Source organism: Vanessa atalanta, chromosome 25 (assembly GCF_905147765.1).
Source record: "Vanessa atalanta chromosome 25, ilVanAtal1.2, whole genome shotgun sequence".
Classification (NCBI taxonomy): Eukaryota; Metazoa; Arthropoda; class Insecta; order Lepidoptera; family Nymphalidae; genus Vanessa; species Vanessa atalanta.
In genome coordinates, this window is record NC_061895.1 from 4,386,507 (window position 1) to 4,408,665 (window position 22,159).

The 22,159-nt window shown below is 34.7% G+C and overlaps 2 protein-coding genes across 3 annotated transcripts in view; both read right to left on the bottom strand.

Annotated features, from left to right (window-relative positions):
• The window catches only part of LOC125073820 (polyamine-transporting ATPase 13A3-like), a 44,188-nt gene extending 41,773 nt beyond the window's left edge, over positions 1-2,415 (bottom strand). Inside the window, exon 1 of the mRNA XM_047684910.1 lies at positions 2,254-2,415. The gene's annotated coding sequence lies outside the window, so the exon portion shown is untranslated. The remainder of the gene's footprint in view (positions 1-2,253) is intronic.
• A 3,028-nt stretch (positions 2,416-5,443) lies between these two features.
• Positions 5,444-22,159, bottom strand: part of LOC125073746 (dual specificity tyrosine-phosphorylation-regulated kinase 2) — a 159,106-nt gene continuing 142,390 nt past the window's right edge. Inside the window, exons 2-8 of one of the 2 annotated variants that reach the window (XM_047684762.1) lie at positions 17,481-17,637; positions 16,699-16,884; positions 14,058-14,160; positions 13,203-13,389; positions 10,423-10,471; positions 9,604-9,752; positions 5,444-9,358 (exon numbers count right to left, since the gene is read on the bottom strand). In XM_047684762.1, coding sequence (XP_047540718.1) covers positions 13,203-13,389; positions 14,058-14,160; positions 16,699-16,884; positions 17,481-17,637 — 633 coding nt within the window. In that variant the 3' untranslated portion in view covers positions 5,444-9,358; positions 9,604-9,752; positions 10,423-10,471. Of the gene's footprint in view, positions 9,359-9,603; positions 9,753-10,422; positions 10,526-13,202; positions 13,390-14,057; positions 14,161-16,698; positions 16,885-17,480; positions 17,638-22,159 lie in introns of both variants that reach the window. The other variant, XM_047684761.1, reaches the window with a different exon arrangement.

A 22,159-nucleotide genomic window follows, 5' to 3' on the forward strand; every position in this document is an offset into this window, starting at 1 on the left:
ACAACACGACCGTGAAATGTCGGAATTTGATATGCGACTTTAATAATAATTATAAAATGTATTGAAACTCAACATTCCATGGGTTGAGATATGAAGTGAATACAAAATCGAATTACTGGTAGAATTTACTAACAATAGAGTCATTCTTTTACCGAAAAGTATTCATTTAAATATGAGATGTATATTTAAAATTAAATAACAATTGACGTTAAGAAAAACAAATATGCAAAATATTTGTAAACACAAAAACACAAGTTCAACGGAACAGAACACGTTGAGTATGTGTTTACATAACAAAGTATTACGTGCGTTTTATTACTTTGCGATAATGATTAATAATTTTCTTTCTTTAAGCAATCAGTAATTTTCGAAATGTTATTTTATTTATAAATTACTATGTTATTATGGACTATGTTCTTTTGAATTTAGAATATATATTTTTTTAATGTATTAAGCAAAAGACAAATCTAAACAAATTTAATACAATTAATTATTTTTTCGAACTTAGATTTAATTAACAGAATTTGTTTTTTTTTTAATTAAGTATAATATTAATAAAATAAAATATTAATAAGAAGATATGAGCTTGGTTATAATTTTCAGCAAGAGCAGAGCAAATAAAATATAATCTGATACAGAGCATTCATAAAAATTACGTCAAAACGAATCGGTCAATGACTGAAAACATGTTGCTTAGCGGCCTGTGTGCTAACAACCGGTAAAGGAACACTAAATTTATTGACAACTAATTGCCCAAGAACAAATAAAACAAACTAAAAAAAGTCTAATAATTTGAATAGACTTATAAATATCTCGACGATAACATTATAGTTTTTGCCTTGGTATCTTAAATTTTTTCTCCAATTAGATACTTTAATAAAATTAAAAAAATATATATATTATCTTTCGATAATTTTCTTTCATGGCACCCCCTTTCACTCGCTTGCACCCACCTCCCGACGCTTTGGTATGAAGCAAGCCTGAACTCCGAGAAAAACAACTCACCTGATGACCAACCCCGAAAACGCGAGTGGGGCTGCTGCCGACAACTATAAATATAAATAAAGTCGCAGTCATTAATTCGAGTAAAATTATGATGAAGATGTTAGTAACAAGCCTGCAAGGACAATAAAAGACCGGTACACCAATATATTATCTGACGGCGACTACAACAGTTAAGGAGGAGGATAATGTTTTACAACCTCAAGAAAAGCCAAATAAACAATATTTGACAGAAAATTGACGCGATATCATGCGAAAAAATGGCGTTTTCAACGTCGAGTCGCATTTTGGACGTAAATTTCATTGAAAGTGGATACAAGTCGTTAAGTGTAATAGTGTTGTATTATAAATAAAGATATATTAATCATAAACTCTGAGCAGTGCACAATAGATTTGAATTGTTGAATTACTATCGAATCGCATGAAATACGTAAATTTAAGATTTCTTAAATTCTTATTTAGTCTGGAATAGGCTATATAAGGTACTAACTGTTTCTAGTTGTGTTTTTAAATGCATTTGTATAAAAGTCAATGTCAACCTACTTAATATATCCAATAACTGGATTTGAGGTCACAGATTGTACCTATATATAATCTGTATAATAAAAGGAATGAAACTCTCAAACACTTACTTTTTAAATTTTCGACACATACGTTTAATTATAAGTAGCTAAATTAAGAAGTAAAAAAATATGAAAAAGTTCAGTATTATAGGATTATTATTAGTTATTTTTATATTTAAACTAAGCCAAAAAAAAAACATACATTATATATTAATGATAATTGATAAACCATTTAGTTATTGCCAGAAAGGGCATTTAGAGTGAAGCTAACTAAAAAAATATATAATAGTAATCAATCTAATTTCCTTCATTAATAAAAACAACTGACCCTTTGAAACGTATTTTATCAAACATAACTTAAAATTATTAATTCATTCAAAAAAATAACTAAACCAAAGGTTTAGTTGTATCATAAAAATAATGTAACTTTAATGTTATTTTATATTTTTAACTTTAAAATCAATATTTTGAAACCGGTCTGTAATTTTTTTAGAATAATGTCTAGAATCTGTTTTTTTTTATTTAAATTAAAAAAAAGGATAATTAAAAAAAAATAAGATAAAGTGTTTTATTTTCATAATGATAATTTGAAAAATATATAAACGACAATATAAGTAAAATACACGCATGTTACGAGGAGTTTTCTAAATTTAAATGTTATTTTATTTTAAAATAAATAAAAACTTACTGGTAATCTTCTTATCTAAATAACTTTTTCACTATTGCAACACACACTTCACAAATACAACATTCTTTCCTTTATCAGTAACTGTAAAGGATTAAAAAAAATTTGCGCTAAAATCGTTCGAATTTCAAACGTTATAACAGTACGCTCTATGGCGTATGACGCGTGACTGAAGTGTGAAGCTCTTCGCTCACGAAGTATTGAGTGAGAGGACAGAGGATTGAGGACTGTTGCAACCAAAAGATAAACGCTTTAAATTATAATTGCGTAGGTAACATTTCTTTAGTCGAGCGTTAATTATTATATCTCAACTGTAGATAGTATAAAATGTATTAGAAGTCATTTATAATAAATAAATTTTGATGAAATAAAAATCGCAATATATTTTTTTTAATAATTTAGTATGATTCTGGAACTATGAATATAATAATATAATAAATTATAATAGTTAATTGCCCTATCTAAATATATTATATATTATATGTGTGTGTATATATTATTATAATACTATATTTAATTCTTATTTTAGGTAAAAAAAAAATACAAGCAGCTTTGGCGCATTAAATAACAAACAATGTAAACGCAAGATCAATGCGATTATAACAGCAAAGGTTAATGGGTTATAACTTAAAACAGCAAGCGTCTCACTACAAGCGTAGAGGCCTCTTCTAGTAGGCTTGGACCTTATTCCACCTCACTACATATTATGTGGAACAATTTAATCAGTAACATGCTGATTTTCCACACACGCGCGCTGTATTTCTCAACTGCTAATCATTATTTGAATTATAAAAACAAATGATGCCTATAAAATCTCGCTGCTACAAGCTCGGACTTCACTCGCAATACTCCATTAAGAGACGTGTGCTCTAACCATTGCGCCATCTCGGCTAGCTAGGGGTGATTAGGAATACTGGCATCACTATAATTTTTTTTTTTTAATTTATAACAGTCTTAGCGTATAGATGCGGATATTCCGAAATCGAGACCCGGCTTTCCAATTTCAAATCGCATTTAGTTTTGAATGTTTTTATTTACCTAATTTATGTAATATCTAGCCGCTCGTCGAGAAAAATAACCGTCAATTTAAACCGTAAATGTTGCAGAGATGTTTTACTACTAGCCACCCACCCCGGCTTTGCACGGGTGCAATGCTACCACTTAATATACTACAGAATATTTTACAACTTTCACAGTTTTTCAGTCGTTAGACAATACAAACAGATTTGTCCCTACGTTTTAAATAAAATAAAAAATAATAATGCGAATCGCTTCGAAAATATGCCATTGTTTTTCATAAAATCTAAAGGATAAAATATGGTTATTGTGGGTTATCCCTAAGAGATAGACACATACCATCGCATTTTTTGAAGACCTTTTTAGAGTATGCAATACTATAAATACATTATTTATAGGATTCTATCTATTTGTAAGCGCAAAAAAATATCTGTTTTCGCTTATATTATACCGCTTAATATATTTGCGTTTGAAAGTATAAGTTGGGTAACGAATATAATACATTTTAAATTTTCACCTTTCAACACTACCTAGTTCGTTTTTATATATCTAATTTACTATACAACAACTATTTACTATACAACTGCTTTATTAGTCTGTGACTGGACCATAAGACTGCCGATCGCGAGGTCTTCTCAATAGATATAAATTTTACGCATGAATATTTGTTTCTGCGACTGATCTATCTTTTTGCTGTTATTTAAGTGGTCATCCCCGTCAAAGGACATGGGCGCTGTAATTATAAAATTATTTAATAAATAAAACCTGCATTGAGATCTCCGATGAAATCCTTGAGAGATATAAGAAGTAATGTCTTTGTGGCTGTAATTACACTAGCTCACCCACTTTTCAAACTGAATCAATACTAAGTAGCTGTTGGCAAAATAAGTGATCAGTCGGCACCCACACATACAGTTTGTGCAAGCGCACAATGTCCTACCAAAAATACTTCAATGCTGTTTTATTATATATACATATATATATATGGCACTAATAAAAGTCGCAAATTTCATATATTTCTAACAGATTATATAAATCCACTTACTGGCAACCTTTGGTTGGCACTGAAAAAAATACGTAGAGATAACAAAAAACTTAATTATTTATGCTTCAAATAAAAAAAAAACACTGATCTGAGTCATTAAACGAAACAAAATAGCTTCCATTATGAAGGTCGTTGAATCAACTTCATTATTTCGACTAGTAACACAAAAAAACTAAATTGAAATATAAATTTTAAGATCGTTTTATCCCCGGCGGGCAAATATTGTACAGGAAATACAAAGGTTGATCAATGTCTTATCGTAACTACCAAAACATAGCAGTACCACACATATTGTATTTGGTTTCGTATCTATGGACAGAGTAACCTGTTACTGGTACTCTAGCAGCGTGTCTATGGTAGCGAAACAGCCATTTTTTATGTTGTAATAAGAAAAAACGGAATGTCACCAGGGCGCCAATTCAGCGGTGATTTGCTATTTACTATTTAATTATTATTAGAGAATTGATTTCATATATTTGATCTTAACTGTTGATGGAATATTATAATACTGCGATCATTACCGTCTTTACCATAGGGCACATGGGACACATGCCCAGGGCCCCCATCCTGAGAGGCCTCCGAAGAACCAACAATTTCTTTCACACGTTTGTTCCCACGTTGACTGCTATGTATATTTACGAATGCGATATATTTGTAAGAAATAACTAACATATTTATTAAAAAAGGCTATAAAATAGCCATAACATTGTACAACCAATCAGATTCCTACGAATATACAAAAATTACCGCACCGTTTATTTGAATCTATACTTAAGGCCTGGCCTAAGCAAATTATTTGTACATGGTAGTAAATATCTACCAAAAGGGCCCCAAATTCATGATTATTTTCAATAAAATATAATCATTTTGTTTTATTGGTCTAATAATTAGCTTGTAGTATTTTTTTAATAATATCTTTGTAGCGTCTTTCCACTGTATAGATTTCAATTTATAATGAAGAAATCAAATTCTCCAAATGTTTACATTTACGGCACCTATGTCTAATGGCAGAAGTCCTATTTGGTGGCTCATTTGCCCGTCCTACCTGTGCCATAAAAATACATCTCTACTCTACACGGTCGAAGACGGAGTTGTAAGCTAATCCGCTAGTCATAAAAAAAAACAAGTTACCATATTTATATAATTCATTTATTTAAATTGTATAGTATTCACATTGTCGCTACGAGTTTCAAGACGTGAAACACCAGCTTTACATACAAAATGAGAACACAATGTTTCACAAATAAACTAAGTATAAAGAGAAATGCAGCATTCAACGAAAGCTATAATAGTAACTAGGGGTCCGCTATACATAACCTTGGGATATAGCAAATTATACTTATAATTAAACGTACTTGGCAGTTGAATGAGACTTGGTGAATGATTTAATACTGATCATTGCCAAGCAGATAGCTTATGAGGCTGTGAGGCGTCGATAGAATGATTTACTTTAGTGAACACCCTGTAGACGAAGGTGCTATAAGCTATTAGTATACACAAACCTGTATTCTCATACCACTTGTGCGTTACTTCACAAACACATCGCTTATAATACCGATAATTAATTTATTTAACAATAACCTCACAGCTTATTCAATGACATACAAACGCAATAATTATCATAAGCTATCACAATTTTAATTCCATGTCGACTTCCACGTTACATAATTCGTGTACAGTCAGCTACAAAAATATATACTTCAAACAACCAATATATTTAACCATTTATAATATTTCAACTAAATTATCAATATATCGATATCGATTGACATTCTTTTACAAATAAACATGTCATTAGAAATGTCAATAAAAATTATCATGTCAATGTTCATACATAATGTTCAAAGAGAAAAAAAAATATACAACAAAAGTACACATTACTATGCAATTATTTTTTTTGCTGACTGTACCGTCACATATATCATTTAACATGTGAAAAGATCGATCGTGGATTGCCTCCCAGACGAAGCCATCGTAAAATAAGCTTTACAATAATTGACTAAATACCTTAAACCGCTATTCGGATAAAAAAAAATAAACTAATAACACCAAACGGCTGTGTTAGCTATGATATAAAACTATTGAGCACAATAAACGCAGGGCAGTCAACTTAATACAAGTAGCCAAAAAAAATGCTATATCGAGTATAGTTTACAGTCGATGAAATAAAATTCAAAGATTATTCAACTATTAAATTTAAAACAATTCTCAATATATATTCGACTTCCTATTACCAAATCAAACGGTACGCGCAAAATCATCGAAATAAAAACAATTTATTTATTCATTACAACTAAATAAAGTATTTATTATCCTTTCCTCTTAGTCACTATTTGATTCTGTGAACGAATTTCATTTTATAACTAAAAAATATCATCATAAACCATGTTTACCACAAGTTGCGCAAGGACCGAACGCATTAACTCATAATGTGCATTTCATTGAAATTAATATAATTTATGTAATTACATACATAATGAATTATCTATAAACTATATGAAAAATAAAATGCATTAGTCGATTATACAGATAATATAGGCCTTTGTAAAAAATTACAAATATTCAGGAAGACAAAAAAACGAGACGTTCAACGAGTCGAAATTATTGCACTGAGATGTTCCGAGGGATGTTACGCTGCTAAATTAGATTGCACGTCGCTATCAATACATTCTGTAACGTCTATCTGGTGCATGCATAATGGGATGATATTAACAATAAAGGAACCATTTGTTTAATAATGAACCGAGTGATTATGTACTTTAACGTTTTGCAATAAAGTTTATTTTTATGTAACAGCTGTGTGCGAATTTAAGCGCTTCTATCCACTGTATAAATCATTTCAACCCATCACATCCTTTATACTATTATCCACCAAATTAATCGCAGTTTCCTCAACTACATAAAAAAAGGCCTTGCGACTAACTAACCTTAAATCGTTTAAGAACTCCGAATATAAGGTCGCCGACACTATATCACTTGAGAGATTAACTTATTAGAGACTTAAGTCAAATCGTAAAATTAAAATTAGAAAACGAAAAATTATAATTGTTGTAGAAAATCGTTTTTTAGTCACACACATAATAGCTTAAACTACGGCTTTCGAGAGAGAATTTTCAAAAAGAAATATTAAAATTATTGACGCTCCGTGGCTTCGACGAACTCAAACAAGCGCACAAATACGCGTGACATCAAACCAAATTCAGTTAAAATCTTGTGTTAAACGCGACAAGATTCTACGAATTTTCACAACGCACGTTCAAACTGAAGCGTGAAAAAAAATTCAACTCTCGAAATTACAAGTCGTTTTTCGGTAAAATGTTCAAAGAGTTCCCTTAAACAGTGGTCGAGGTTTCCTAACACTAAACAAGACTTAGCAGGCACTAACATCGACACGATCGACTCACAAACGTCCTTACGTTACATGTATAATACATAGAAAACAGTAAAACACGTTACTCGCACAATTCCACTAGATGTCCGCATATAATATACGTTTTTGTAGTCTTTATTTATTTACTGAGATCAATTTTGCCTCTATGCACTAGATTCATTTGGACGCTCGCCGCCAAGCGAAATTGTTCTTTATTGCCCCGCTATTGCGTTATAAGCGTCAAAATATTGATTAAACACTTAGGAACATGAGCCTTTATGAACGTAAATTACATGATTCTGTTCAAACGACACAGATTGGTCTATTCGTGCGCTGTGTCGATTGCAGAGAATCGAAATCTTTTATAATATAACTTTACTGTAGATTACACTTCCAATCATTCGATGTATAAAGCTTATTGCATCATTACATATTCCGATAATAATTTACACTAAATGTTACGACGTTTAATATAAAATTTTAAATGCAATATTCGATCTTAAAGCGTAAGTAATAAAGTCTACGATATCTAAAACCTTTTCGAAGTCATAGGCGCTAGGCAGTGTAGGGTATATTTAATCTGTACAAAGCATTCGTCGACACTGAAAGACTAAGGACGCTTTATAAGGCAATAGCGGGTATTATCGCCACACTACACACTATTGTCATCACTGTCGTCCGACACCAGGCCCGTCACCACCCTTACGCCACACCACCACAGACTGCATTGTGTTTCGCTTCTGTATTCGTGCTATTTTAAGCATTTGAGACCGAAGACAGCGCCGTGTAAAAATGTTTCAGAACAGCAGACACGATTTTCCACAGAGTTGGTCCAATGTACAACACTATTTCTAATTGAGTTAGAGTCATCCTCGCTTGCGTCGATACTGGTACTTTCGACTGTGAATTGATCTTTACTCTCTCGAGGCTGACAGCAAATAACACTGTTTAGACTTCCCAGTCGGCGAGAGTTAGAAGTGGAAGGTCGGGGCGTGCCTCGGGAAGACAGACTGCTATCCCGTTGGAGTTTTCGAATATTGTCTGCTGATTTAATTGGTCTGTGCGTGCCAGATTGTACTTCAGCGCGTTGGTCGTGACAGGAGCATGCACTCAGATTCGAAAGACTCCAACAGGAAGAACGCCCGTCATGCCTTCGGTACGGCTCAGCCATTTCGGAGCTGGTGTCGCTAAGATTGAGGCTGTACCTTCTAACGCTCTCGTCACTTCTTCTGCTATCGGACGACGACAAATCGGACGTATTCGCACGGAGTTTAGCGAAACTACTCCTAACATTTACATATTCTGCGGTTTGCGCGTCTGCGGCGTGGTAGTCGGGGGACCGACCGAACTCGACACTCTCCCGGCGCCGGCCAGATCTGATGCCGGAACCGAAGCGGGATCCGCCGGGCCGGTAGGGCTCGCGGGGCTCGAGGCGCAGGCGGGCGGTGTGTCCGCAGCGGTAGGTGACCTCGCTCCAGCGGGGCCCGCGGTCACCGGCGCGGGGGGGCGCGGCGCGTCGGCGGGGGGCGCGATCAGACGAGGTGGTCGCGGTCGTCGAGCGACGCGTCGGAGTCGCGGTCGGCGCGCAGCTCGCGCTCGAGGTCGAGGCTGCGTCGCTCGAGCTCGAGGCGCGCGCCGACGACGCCAGCTCGCCGAGGAGCCTCCAGGGATGAGACCTGCCCGAAGGAAATATTAATTCTTGTTCGTCTTTCGGTTAGCGTGCTTTATTGTAGACTGCATTTACATTTACTGTTCAGTTTGTATGTGGTCTAAAACAAATAAAAATTAAAAATACGTATAAAAAAGTTACTGGCTCTGTTTCCGACTCACTAGTAATAGATTAGCCGTATAGCTCTGAGTAGTTAAGGCATAAAGGAATACCTGTCCGTCAGATAGTCTACGAGTGCGAGTGTTGTCTCACCTTGGCAAGGCGACGCACGGAGGGCGGGCGCTAGGAAGGCGCCGGGAGGTGCGGCAACTTGCCGGCCGTCCAGTAGCGCCCCCCCACGCCTCCCACCGATCCACTCATGCCGCTGCTGTCCTCGGATAGTGCGGCTTGTAATTTTGCTTCTAGGAAGTTAATATAATTATACTGAAACTAATGTCATACAACTGAACGACATTACCTACTTTAAGTGAACTGTTACTGTACCTAACGTGTTCGGGCTTATAAATTTTTCAATTAATATATTTTTTTATTTTATTTATATTAATTAAAAATGTCAATAATTATCATATATACGATTAAATCTTATGTAGATAATAGTACATATTGGAATCATGCAATAACTTTGGCTTATCTGGGTGGGTACCACCCATTCATTATATATTATACTGCCAATAATACTCAGTATTGTTGTGCTCCGTTTGAAGGATGAGAGATAGTGTACCGACAAACACAAGAGACACAAAGGGAATCTTAGTTCCAATGTTGGTGGCGCATTGGCAATATAAGGATGTCTATAGGCCGTGGTGATCACTTACACCCTATTAATTGACGACTTCCGTGGTCGAGTAGTGTGTACACCGGTTTTCATGAGTACACCACTCCGAGGTCCCGGGTTCGATTCCCGGCCGAGTCACAGTCACAAGTGCTTTAGCTACTTACATCGGGATCAGATTAATATATGTGATGTTGTCCAATATTTATTTATTTATTTATTATTAAATAAATAAAAAATTCAATAATTTATAAAAAAGTGATCGCAGTAGGACAGCAATGCAGTCCCAATGAACTCACTGGCGACTTGCGACGCGTTGAAGGTGACGGGAGTGCGCGCCAGCGGCGTGCGCAGCGAGCCGCCGCGCGCGCCGCACGCCGCGCCGCAGCCCGCCGCGCCCGTCTGCAACGCCACTCCGCCGTCAGCCACTTCCACCCACAGCTCCGTACGCTTTATACGCGTTGGCTTTTACATGCCATTTTGTATCGTCATCGCTCCTGTTCGTCTTATTTATTTTGGATCGGAGCATGGATCCAATTTAACGATTTAGAAGCCATGAGAGGTAGTAGTGCGAGACATTAAACGATTATTTTTATTACTATATAATTTTCTCTTTATACCTATCTGGGGGCACGGCAGTGCCAAGTTAATTTTTTACGACCCCATTCCCTCCTTGGGAACTCTTTAGGTAGTGATTGGTTTTCCGATCCATGGATGTGTCTTTGTTTAGATATAACCAGATCGACTATCGAAACTAAGAAAGCGTCGAAAAAAAATAGTAAGCAACAGTGGGCCACCAAGAACACGCACACAAGTAAAGTAGTGTGACGTCTGGCGAGTGTCAAGCGAAGCTGTCACGCACACCAAGGTAATAAAGTTGACTGGTTTGTTTAAGTGGACACTCTCATTATTTCGCAGTGCAAAGGATCTAAGGGATGTGCTTAACATAAGCATTTCATTTTGTCGGTTATAACGACACCCATTGCTGCGTTGCGTTGGCTCTATTAAGTATTCTACGATAGCTGTACAACTCAACTATTCTACAGTACTAATGTATACTAATAACTACGATACTTATAACCCATGTAGAGTATGTAGAGTATATACCATCTGGGCAAAAGGAGTAGAATTTAAACAACTTTTATATTAAATTGACATGATATCGGTAGTCGAGATATAAAATAACGTGATATCTGTTATGGATTCGTGTTTTTTTAAGTGTGTAAGATTGTGGACCATATATCGTTTTAAATGATGGTATGATATGTATTTCAAAGTTCGCAAGAATTAATATTTTTTCACTAAAGATATTATAATTAGACTACATTTAAATCAACATTAATAACTCATACCAAATAGATGCTCATCCCGACTTTGTACGGGTGAAACATAAATTTAATAAAGCTATTACTTTCCGGGACCTTTGCAACGCAATATAACGTTTCCAACTTAAACCACACACTCGGACGCACATACAAAAATAATCATCTAAATCGGACTGGACCCATTATGATGTCGTTTGTTTTGTGTCTGAGGAGTTTAATGACAATCACACGTACAAAAGAATTATATATCTAAAGTTAGATGAATAAATACTTACTTTATACTTAATTATAAAATTAAATGAAATTATATCACATATTAATCTTAAATTTAATAAGAACCTTAAATATAATTAAGTAACATGTAAATAAATAAGAAAAATAATAATAATTTGCAAATTAATAATAATAAAATAAAATAACTTAAAAAAATAATAATAATAATAATTGGTGATGCTTGTGGTTTTACTTTAATATTTTATATAAAATAAAAACGCGAGAAAACAAATATGTAGCAACGCCGTAATTCAATTTAAAAAACCGTATAATTGAAATTAAAAAAAAAAGTATATTACGAAACGAATATGTATAATTTCTGAAGAAAAAAATACTATTAGCATATTTTTAAAGCATAATTCGTTAGCAGCCCATTATCATCTACTGGAGGACAGAGAGCTCTTCTATGGCACGCCAGTGAACCTGATGTTCGGCTTTTATTTTAAATTATTTGTTAGAAGGTCAGATGTTAGCTTAGGTTACGTTCTTAGCTATAACCCTGACAATGTATACTTATATTTTCATGATGATTAGCTGATACATAGTACAATCGAATTTATATATTACGACTTGTGGCCCGCGTCTCCGCTCGTAAGATGCGTTGGCAGTTGTTAGGTATTAAAAAGTAGCACGTGTCCCTCTTTGGAGTTCAAGCTTGCTTCAAACCCAATTACGTCAAAGCGTAACAGACAGACGGAGTTACTTTCGCATTTATAATCTTAGTATATTATATTACGATAATATTATTTATTTAAAATTAAAAAAAAAAAAAAAACGAGAAGCGATGAAAGCTTCATTCGACTAATTTTAAACAGAACCTGTCTGACAGTGTCAATACATTTTATGTATTTATACATTACAAATTAATATAAATTAAAAAGTATATAATATACGTGTATATCGACCGCATCGGAGCAGCATTGTCGAATAAACTTGATATATTCTCCTTACAAGAAGCTTTTCTCAAGCAGCGGGCCATTATAGACCTGAGACTTTACTTTTAATATGTTATGTATATATGTATTTCTCCACGATAGATATATTTATATGCTCTCGGCTCGTGACTCGTTTGATTTGCAAGCCGGTTATAGTTTAACGTTTAATTAAATGTTGTGAATACGTTTTAAAAACGACTTATTTGATGATTGTATATATCATTTTTCATCATTGCCTTAAATACAAAATTGTACAATCAAATCGCTAAAAGCATATAGGATACATATATGTATACAAATTAATTCAGTAATTTATAATATGTAAAGTACATTTCTGTTAGTTAAGCAAAAGTGCGTCGGACTTACGAAAAGTCACTTATCATACAAATTAGAATGCAACGCCCCTTAAGACAAATCGAACCCACAAGCTACTCACACTCCGTTAAGCTACCTATCGGAATCTCTCACAACAGCAGCGCGACTACACCCTACGCGAGTACTCTATGACCACAAGCATCACGCGATAAGAAGCGAACTCAAACAAACCTATTTGTCATTGCACTTGGTCTGCGCGAGGCGCTTGACGTGGTGCGCGATACTAACGTTGGCGGGGGCGGGGGGCGCGGGCGCGGGCTCCTCGTCGTGCGGCGGCCGCGGCAGGCGCCGGCGCAGCCACGCGTGTCGCAGCGCCTGCACCGGCGTGAGGCGCTTCTCGGGCTCCCATTCCAGGCATCTGGAATTATGCATCGATTTCATAGATAGTATCAATTTATATCATAAAACAAAAATAAACAATATTGCCCGTTAATAACTGCGACTCTCTTTCACGCATATGCCATTAAATTTAAAACCAATATTAAATTTTCTAATTTTAAAATAAAAATATTACAATAGTACATTTCGAATGCTTTACATCAAAATCAATACATATATATATTATTCATGTAGGCTTTTACAGGCACTTTTGAATAGTCATTTAACAAACTATATTAAGTGAAGCTCCCACCGGTTCGGAACGCAGATTCTACTGATAAGAACCGGCAAGGAACTCAGTAGTTACTCTTTTTCGACATTTAAAAATATAAAGTCACGTTAGTTAAATACAAATATATACCTATGTATATAATACAATACTTCTCAGTCTAGTATATAAACAATAATGCCAATATATAATAATAAAATAACATTACGAAAGCAATATCAGAACATTAGCTATACAATGTTGGAATACTGAGATGTATTCAATAATAATAATAAAACTCTGACACATTTTCAGGCATATAAGGTAAGAGTCCTAAACATTAAATTCGTGTCGTTTTCAGGACGAAACAACAATTTAAAATTAAATAATACGATTCAACAATAAGGTAATAACAATTGATGGAGCATCATTCAACTCACCGTCTTATAAAGTCGATGAAGTATTTGTCCTGGCAGCCCTTGAGTGCCGTTACGAAGCTCTTAGAGCCTGGGAGACCTCGTGGCTTGCCTCTTCTCGACATACCTGAAAAATTTATAAAGTATTTTTAGTAAAAATCCAAAACGACTCGTACTACTATAAACTCCAATATCGCTGATATATGAATATCTCTGATATAATAAATTAAGAACTGAACTTTAAATAAAATAACAGTGACGAGATTCACCCAATTTGTTTTATTAAATATTTTTTGGATCTTAAAAAATAGCTGGGTAACGGAACGGAATGTACCTACTCTCCCTATACGCTGATTGGTCCAACCAATGAAACAGACTATATCCTCGCTTTGGAAAATATTATGAATACGGTTCCAAGTTTTAAAAATATTTACTTGATCTCAAACCGTCTGTTACCGTTCAAACGCAGCGTAATTGAAAACGATCGAAAATACTAACATCTTAAAGAAATCGGACACCTCCGAATTAAATCGATTAATCTTCAAAAAACAAGCCCTCGAAGTAACTCAATAGTATTACATGTTGTGATTATTCAAAGCATTACGTATTCGTTGGCGCTTAACCAAATATAAATGACGTTTTAAATTCGGAGAATACACACACGGGTTGAATGTTATAAGTGTTACAAATGCTTTAAGAAAAAATGAATTTATTTAATCCCTTAAATCGCTATTAAACTATAGTAATAATTGTTTAAAAATCGAATCACATGCGCCAATTGAGTGGAGTGACGTAATCTAATGTAGAGTTAAGAAAAAATAGACATGCCAGACTAGAATTATACAGAACAATAATTTGAGAATGTCTTATAAATTAAATAAGTGCTTGTTATGATATCCTCAATAAAAACAGCGTATGAAGTCAAAAACCGGTACAATTGGATTTGTTCCAAATTGTGATCAATTACATGGTGTTTTCCGAGCTCGCCCACATCATGTCTGGTATTGAAGACATCAATATTGATATAATTAGCGGAATTCCTTAAGACGCTATTAAACCGACCATTAAATTCTGATATAGTTACCAAATAACCTATCGTAAAATTGATTTCAATTAACGATGCTAAAAAACTTGCAAGGTGAAAAGGTAACTACAGGGACGAGGGATGTAATATCTTGGTTCCCAAGGTTGGTGGCGCATTGGTGATGTAAGGAATGGTTAATATTGTTTACAACGCCATTGCCTGTGGGCGGTGGTGACCACTTACCATCAGGTGGCCCATTTGCTAGTCCGCCTATCGATATCATAAAAAAAAAATCAACTACAGTTGTACGTGTCTAACACTTATTTATCCGTCTCAATTATTTTATCCTTCTTGGGTGTTCCAAGAGAAACTCTTTAAAAAAAAGACAAGCAACGTTATTTCACAATACTATATTGAAATTCATAATCTAATATCCGGTTACTATATCCAAGAATAGTTTTGATTTATCCATTGTCTAGGACGCGTAATTATACGTAACCACGCGTTATTAAAACTTATAAACGTAACAATATCTGTACCGTGCAATATATAAATGTTTCAGTTTTCGAATAGATTCAAATTCACGCTAAACTCATGAACATAAACAACATTTAATATATTCCTCGTGACGTTTTCACGTTTACAGAATATTACACGAATTGTTATCGAATCAAAGCCCCTTCGTAACATTGCAAAATTGATTATTGTACTCTCCATTACGTTACATGTTTTAGGGCGACTGTAGCACAAACAAGACAGGGGGAGTAAGATATAAAGTACCGACGAGACTCGCAACCCTTTCCGACACAAAAAAAAAACACGCTGTATAAATTTCTTTCCGTCTGATAAAAGTTGAGAATGAGTCACGCATTGGACAGTCACAGCGTTTACAGTCACTGTTATTATTTACAGTGACGATAGTTAGCAAAACATTTGGAATTTAAAGAAAACTCTCTTGAAATTTCGTCGTGGGTTTGGTATTCGTGACTCATTTGATTTGCCCGCTGCAATCTTGAATTTTGTATACAAGCTGAAGAGTTTACAACGTGACAGTTCAGATATAAATAGACGTGATTAGACGTGATGAGGTGTTAATATTTCAAGTCTATGATTAAAAGTTGTAGAACCCGCTATCCCTGACGCATTCTGATAATATTACAGTTTTAACGAAACGTAAGATCAAAGCCGATTTTCGTAACCGTATACAATAAACTATCGTGTACCATTTGGGTTGTTTTATTTACTCTTTTATCTACAAATAACAAGTTAAGATACGTGATCCCATTGGTCTGCTTAGGTCTCCACTATATTTACGGAAAAGATTCGAAGTTTATTCCACCGCATTGTATACTTCAATGCGAGGTGATAGAATTCTCGTACATATAACAGATATTTAATCGAAACAATTAGGTTTTCTAATAATGTTAATCGCAAATTAAGTATAATATGAAAATTCAGTCGTACTTGTCAAGGTTTGAACCAGTAATCTTCGGAAAATATGGTAAGTGGTCCACGTACTATGTACTAAGACGGACTTGTACAAAGCCCTACCACCAAGTGAATCATCAATATCGGTTCAATAATTAATATTATTGCAATACTAAATTTTTGATGTACATATATCGAATAATCTCAACTTACCACCACTAAGGACTGTAGTTCCGTCGGCGAGCGTGGACGCCGTACAGTACCGCGGCAGTCCTTTGCTACTTATGAAGTTTTTCGAGCGTTTGCCCTGTTCTATGAGCCTCTGGGGAGGCATTCCGAGTAATTCTATGATGCACGCCATTTGATCAGCCTCATCCTCGCCGGGCAATAAGGGGAAACCTGGAAACATATACGAATTTTTAAATATATCATCAGGTATTATTACGGCGGAAATTTTTGGGTGTTTAAGTAACAGCTCGATAAAATTTAGCCGCTAAATACGAGGCAACTGATCTTTAGTGGTTACAAACGCAGAAAGATATTTAAAATGTAAAAACGTGACCCTTACCTGTAAACTTGGGATTAAAATGTTACATCCATTAGGGTTGTAATTACTTTTGTTTTAAAAAAAAAATCATGATTTAGTAAATTTCACAGAACATATTTCGAAACATGCTGTATAATTTACAGTTAATGTAAGCATAAAAAAAATCATCTAGAGCGCAACGGCGATCAGGATTCAAATTTCTGACTCTTGGTTAATATAAGATAATAACCGCGTCATCTGGACTTTCGTGAAATAAATATTGGACAACATCACATACATTTCTCTGATCCCAATGTAAGTAGCTAAAGCACTTGTGTTATGGAAATCAGAAGTAACAGTTGCGTAAAGATTTCCAGCATAGTACTCAACAGTTGACAAAATTAGTAAAAAAAAATAATAATTAAAGAAGTATTACAAATAATTTAGTTTTATTTCTGATTCAACGCACCTGTGAGTAGTTCCGCCAATATACACCCAAGCGACCACATGTCGATTGGCATGCCATACTTAGCGCCCATCATCACTTCGGGAGCGCGGTAGAACCTCGACTGTATGTATGTGTAAACACGCTGGTGTTCGTAGCATGAACTGCCGAAATCAATCACCTGAAAGAAGATAAACAGAAACATATTAATATGGAACATATATTTGAATACAACGCACATTTTACATATTCATCAATATCTAAAAATGTTTGCAAAATTGAACAGGTAGCAAAGTGAGCGGAGGTTTTAACCAAAATTTGTTATACAAATCGATTAGTTTGAAAGGTTTTAAAAATATTGGACAAACGTTAAAAAGTATTGCCTACCTAATTGTCGAACAAAAATAGGCAATTTACTTAATACCAAGTACCTACCATACCATGCTACTGCTAAAATAACACTATTTTTAAATCAAATATAAGCCAAAAAAATAAACACCTTCGGGTTTTATAATGATTAAAATGTCAAAACAAAATCGCAAAAACATTCAACAAAACCAACATAAACATCAATGGTGAAAACAGTGTATAATTATAAAAGGAAACAGAACTCGTTAACTTTGTGTAAGCTAACTGTATAATTAACTAAGTCTATGTTGAAATGTTATGTTTGGAATGCTTGCATTAAATATAGAGAAGTCTTTGTAAAACTTTGTGGTAAGGCTTCATGCAAGCCTGTCTACCCAGACATAGACGAGTAGGTCCATCTACCTAGATAGCACCTACTCGTCAAATATTTTACCGTCAAAAAGTAGTACAATGTCTATGGATTGTGATTGCTTATTAGTAGGTGACGCATTTTCCAGTCCGTCTATAAATTGACGCGATATGATATTCACTATGGTATTCACCTGTTCAAAAATGGCGTTTTGAACGTCGGCGAAACTATAATCGGAATTTTGGAAGTAAAATTAAAGTGAATATAAGTAGTTAAGTGCAAGAGTGTTGTATTATAAATAAAGATATATTAATCATAAACTCTTAGTAGTGCACAATATAGCTGAGTTATTAGTAAATCGCATGAAATACGTAAATCTAAGTTTTGTTTGTATATTCCTACTTCGATTGGAATAGCTATACCTATTTTATATAATAAACAAGACCCACTTTGCCGTAGAAAACAATCACTTCTAAAGTAAATCTAAATGCATTTCGATACAATCCATTACGGAGAAAAATGTATGATAATAGTCCATTCCGAAGAAAACTTTCGGACGATGTTTGAATATGCAATGCGCGATCGTTTTTGGATCGTTATATTTTCGTTGGCTTATTTCTTCGATATTATTTACATTGATGTTACCCGATTTAGAACGTTTTGTTTTCAATTAAAATTGTTTTGTTGCGGTTTTGAAAGACTAACGTACGTATGTATTGTAACCAGAAATACTAAAACGATAGAAAGCACGTTCGCCAAAACTTAGTTGCAATTATAATAAACAATGAATTTATTTCATTGAATTCAAATAAAACGAAGTTTTATACGTATGATGTTTTAATTATATTATCATTTCTCGTTGCTGCAATAAACTTATATTATAAACGGGAAAGTATTTGTTACTCTCTAACGTCTCAACTGTATTCAATCGACATTTTGCATACACAACGTCAGAGTATATACCTACAGAAAAGTTAAAGTTACTTTACCCCCCCCCCTCCCTCACCACAACTAGTACTTATATAAAAACGAAACACGACTACCTGATTGATAACGAAATCTCAGAAACTATAACACCTACAAACTTGAAAGGTTCCTCATAGGATGTAGACATCCGCTAAGAACGGATTTAACGAAAAACCACCCTCAAGGAGATAAAATGGGGTTTGTAAAGCAAAGCCGCAGGTTCAGCTAGTCAATTATAATTCCATAAAATCCTCGAAGCATTCGGATTTCTGTTACGGCAACAATGGTAAACCAATTACCAGGTCTTGGAATCAGTTAAGCATAACAGTTTCCGTTTATACGGTAACAACGAAATTTGCGCGTGCGCGTATTGACGCACGGCGGCACGAGGCGTTTATTATAGCCTATTGTGCTTGCCTGTTAATCTTAAAAGGTATACCTATTTGCTCTTGGTACTATAGTTAGCCATAATTTATGGCTGTGGATGTCATACGCATAGATTAATAGTTATAACATCATACTTATACTTCATAGGGCAAAGCTATTTAAGGAGTCACCTTGGGAGTATGAAACTTCGTTTTATCTTGTATATAAATAATAAATATCATTTCCTTTAATGTAGTAAGTAAAATAACAGTCTGTTAAATTCCCACGGCTGGCCTGTCCCCCTGTCCAAGAAACTTATTTCACTGTTTAAATGCGGTTTGGTGAAGAAACTTATACCAGAATTTCAGTGCAATTAGGCAGGTTTCCTAACGATATTGTCCTTCGCCATAGAGCAAAAGATGAATTATAAACATAAAATACACATGAAAATTCAGTGGTCTGGATTTGAACCCGCAATCATCGATTAAGGTCAATGCATTCTTACCACTGGGCCATCTCAACTATCTATAATGTGATACATACATAAACTTGTCTTTTTTTTCGTATTAGAAAAATACATCTTTTATATCTTGGAATCCCGCCAAATTTGAAAACAATACAGGAACCTTGTACGTATAGTTCCGGTGAATGGAAATGATAAACATGAATAAGACTCCAATAGAACAAATCACTCGTCAAATTAACGTCGACATAGGAATAGCGATAACAAACTATATCACGGCTCCCAATGCCAAGATTTCAAGATAAACACACGAGTTATTGTGAATATATCTTTTGTGAGGTAAAAAATCTGTAAATCATAATAATTCTTTTGATGGTTTAGATAGGCGGACGCCCAGATGTGCCATGTGGTGGTAAGTGGTACAAGAAATATTAATCATTCGTTACCCATGCGGGCTCTACAAAGCCCTACCACCAAGTAACAAGATCCACAGCTTCGCACATTGGATCCGAGCTTGATGTCGTACAGTCAATAATAACCTTTTTCCATTAATAGACTACTATTGATTAATTATTAATATATGCATGTATATATGAATGATTTTTTAATTCTGAAGGTTTTTGGACAGACAAGGAGGTTCAGACAAAACAATTTTTTTTTTGTTTTTTAAATAGTAATATAGATGATGAAGTCATCCTGATGGCCGTGTCGGCCAATCTCAAAGGGGACCAGCCAACTACGCAGAACATATGTATAACAGTGCCTATCCATCACACTCATAATCCGATAGGACGGCAAATCGGACTTGACTAGGACTTGAGGTACATCAGTGTATATACACTTCCGACTTTCAGACTACAGGCTGTTAGTGAGTATAAAAATACTTATTATCGGCCCAACCTGGGGTTTGATCCCAGGACATCGGGATCTGCGGCCTTATATTTAGCCATTATACCAACGAGGCATTAGTATAGTATAATAATCTCCATTTGTGTCTGATTTTTATATATAAGAGTTTATCAATAAGTAATTTGATGATTGATTGAACTTGACGACCTCCGTGGTCGAGTAGTGTGTACACCGGTTTTCATGGGTACGCCACTCTGAGGTCCCGGGTTCGATTCCCGGCCGAGTCGATGTAGAAAAAAGTTCATTAGTTTTCTATGTTGTCTTGGGTCTGGGTGTTTGTGGTACCGTCGTTACTTCTGATTTCCATAACACAAGTGCTTTAGCTACTTACATTGGGATCAGAGTAATGTATGTGATGTTGTCCAATATTTATAAAAAAAAAAAAAAATTGTTATATTAAAAGAATACTGTCTGGACATGTCTGAAGGGTTTAAGACCTCTTTTTTATCTAACCTCTTTGGGGACAATAAAGTACGCAAATAAGTGGCAACGATAAGAAAAATCAATTCAAGAGACAAGTGATCGACGTCTGGAATTTAGGGCATAAATTCTAGAATTCTAGAACGGAACTAAACTAGAAACTTACTGCACCGTGAAAACAACCAAAATTTGAATACGAGTCAACGAACTGTGACATATAATTATTCGAACCCAGGAACGACTGCAAGTTCCTTAGAAAATTGTTAGCGACATTAATATATAATACGTTCCGAATTCGAGTTTTCTGAGAAGCGCCAGGTCTGGCACGGGGCCAAGGGTGATCGTAGACAATACATGTACGACGTGTTATTAATGTTTTTTATAAGCTTAGAAAAATAAAGCGTTATTACTTGGTGATGGGCTTTGTGCAAGCTTGTCTAAGTATGTACCACCCACTCATCATAAATTCTTTCACCAAGTCGAAATACCTAGTATTTTTGTGTTCTGATTGGAAGGCTGAATGAGCCAGTGTAACAAGCATAAAGTAAGCAAGGGACATAACATCCTAGCTCCCAAGGTTATCGTGAGCTTAAGCATGCTTATGTACTAAATATTCTAGAACATGAAAAAACGGATATATTTTCAACGAAGTCAATAAATAAAATAAAAATGAATAATTGACCACTTACATTAACCGACAAAACGTTTATAGCGTAATTCTAAAGACGAACTCGTATGTTAATAAAATAAAAACACATTTTTTGAAGATACATTATTCTTAAAACCTTACTTTTGGATATTCGCCCTATAATATAATCCAACATTAAATTAGAAGTAAAACCCAAGCTTACACATTTCCAA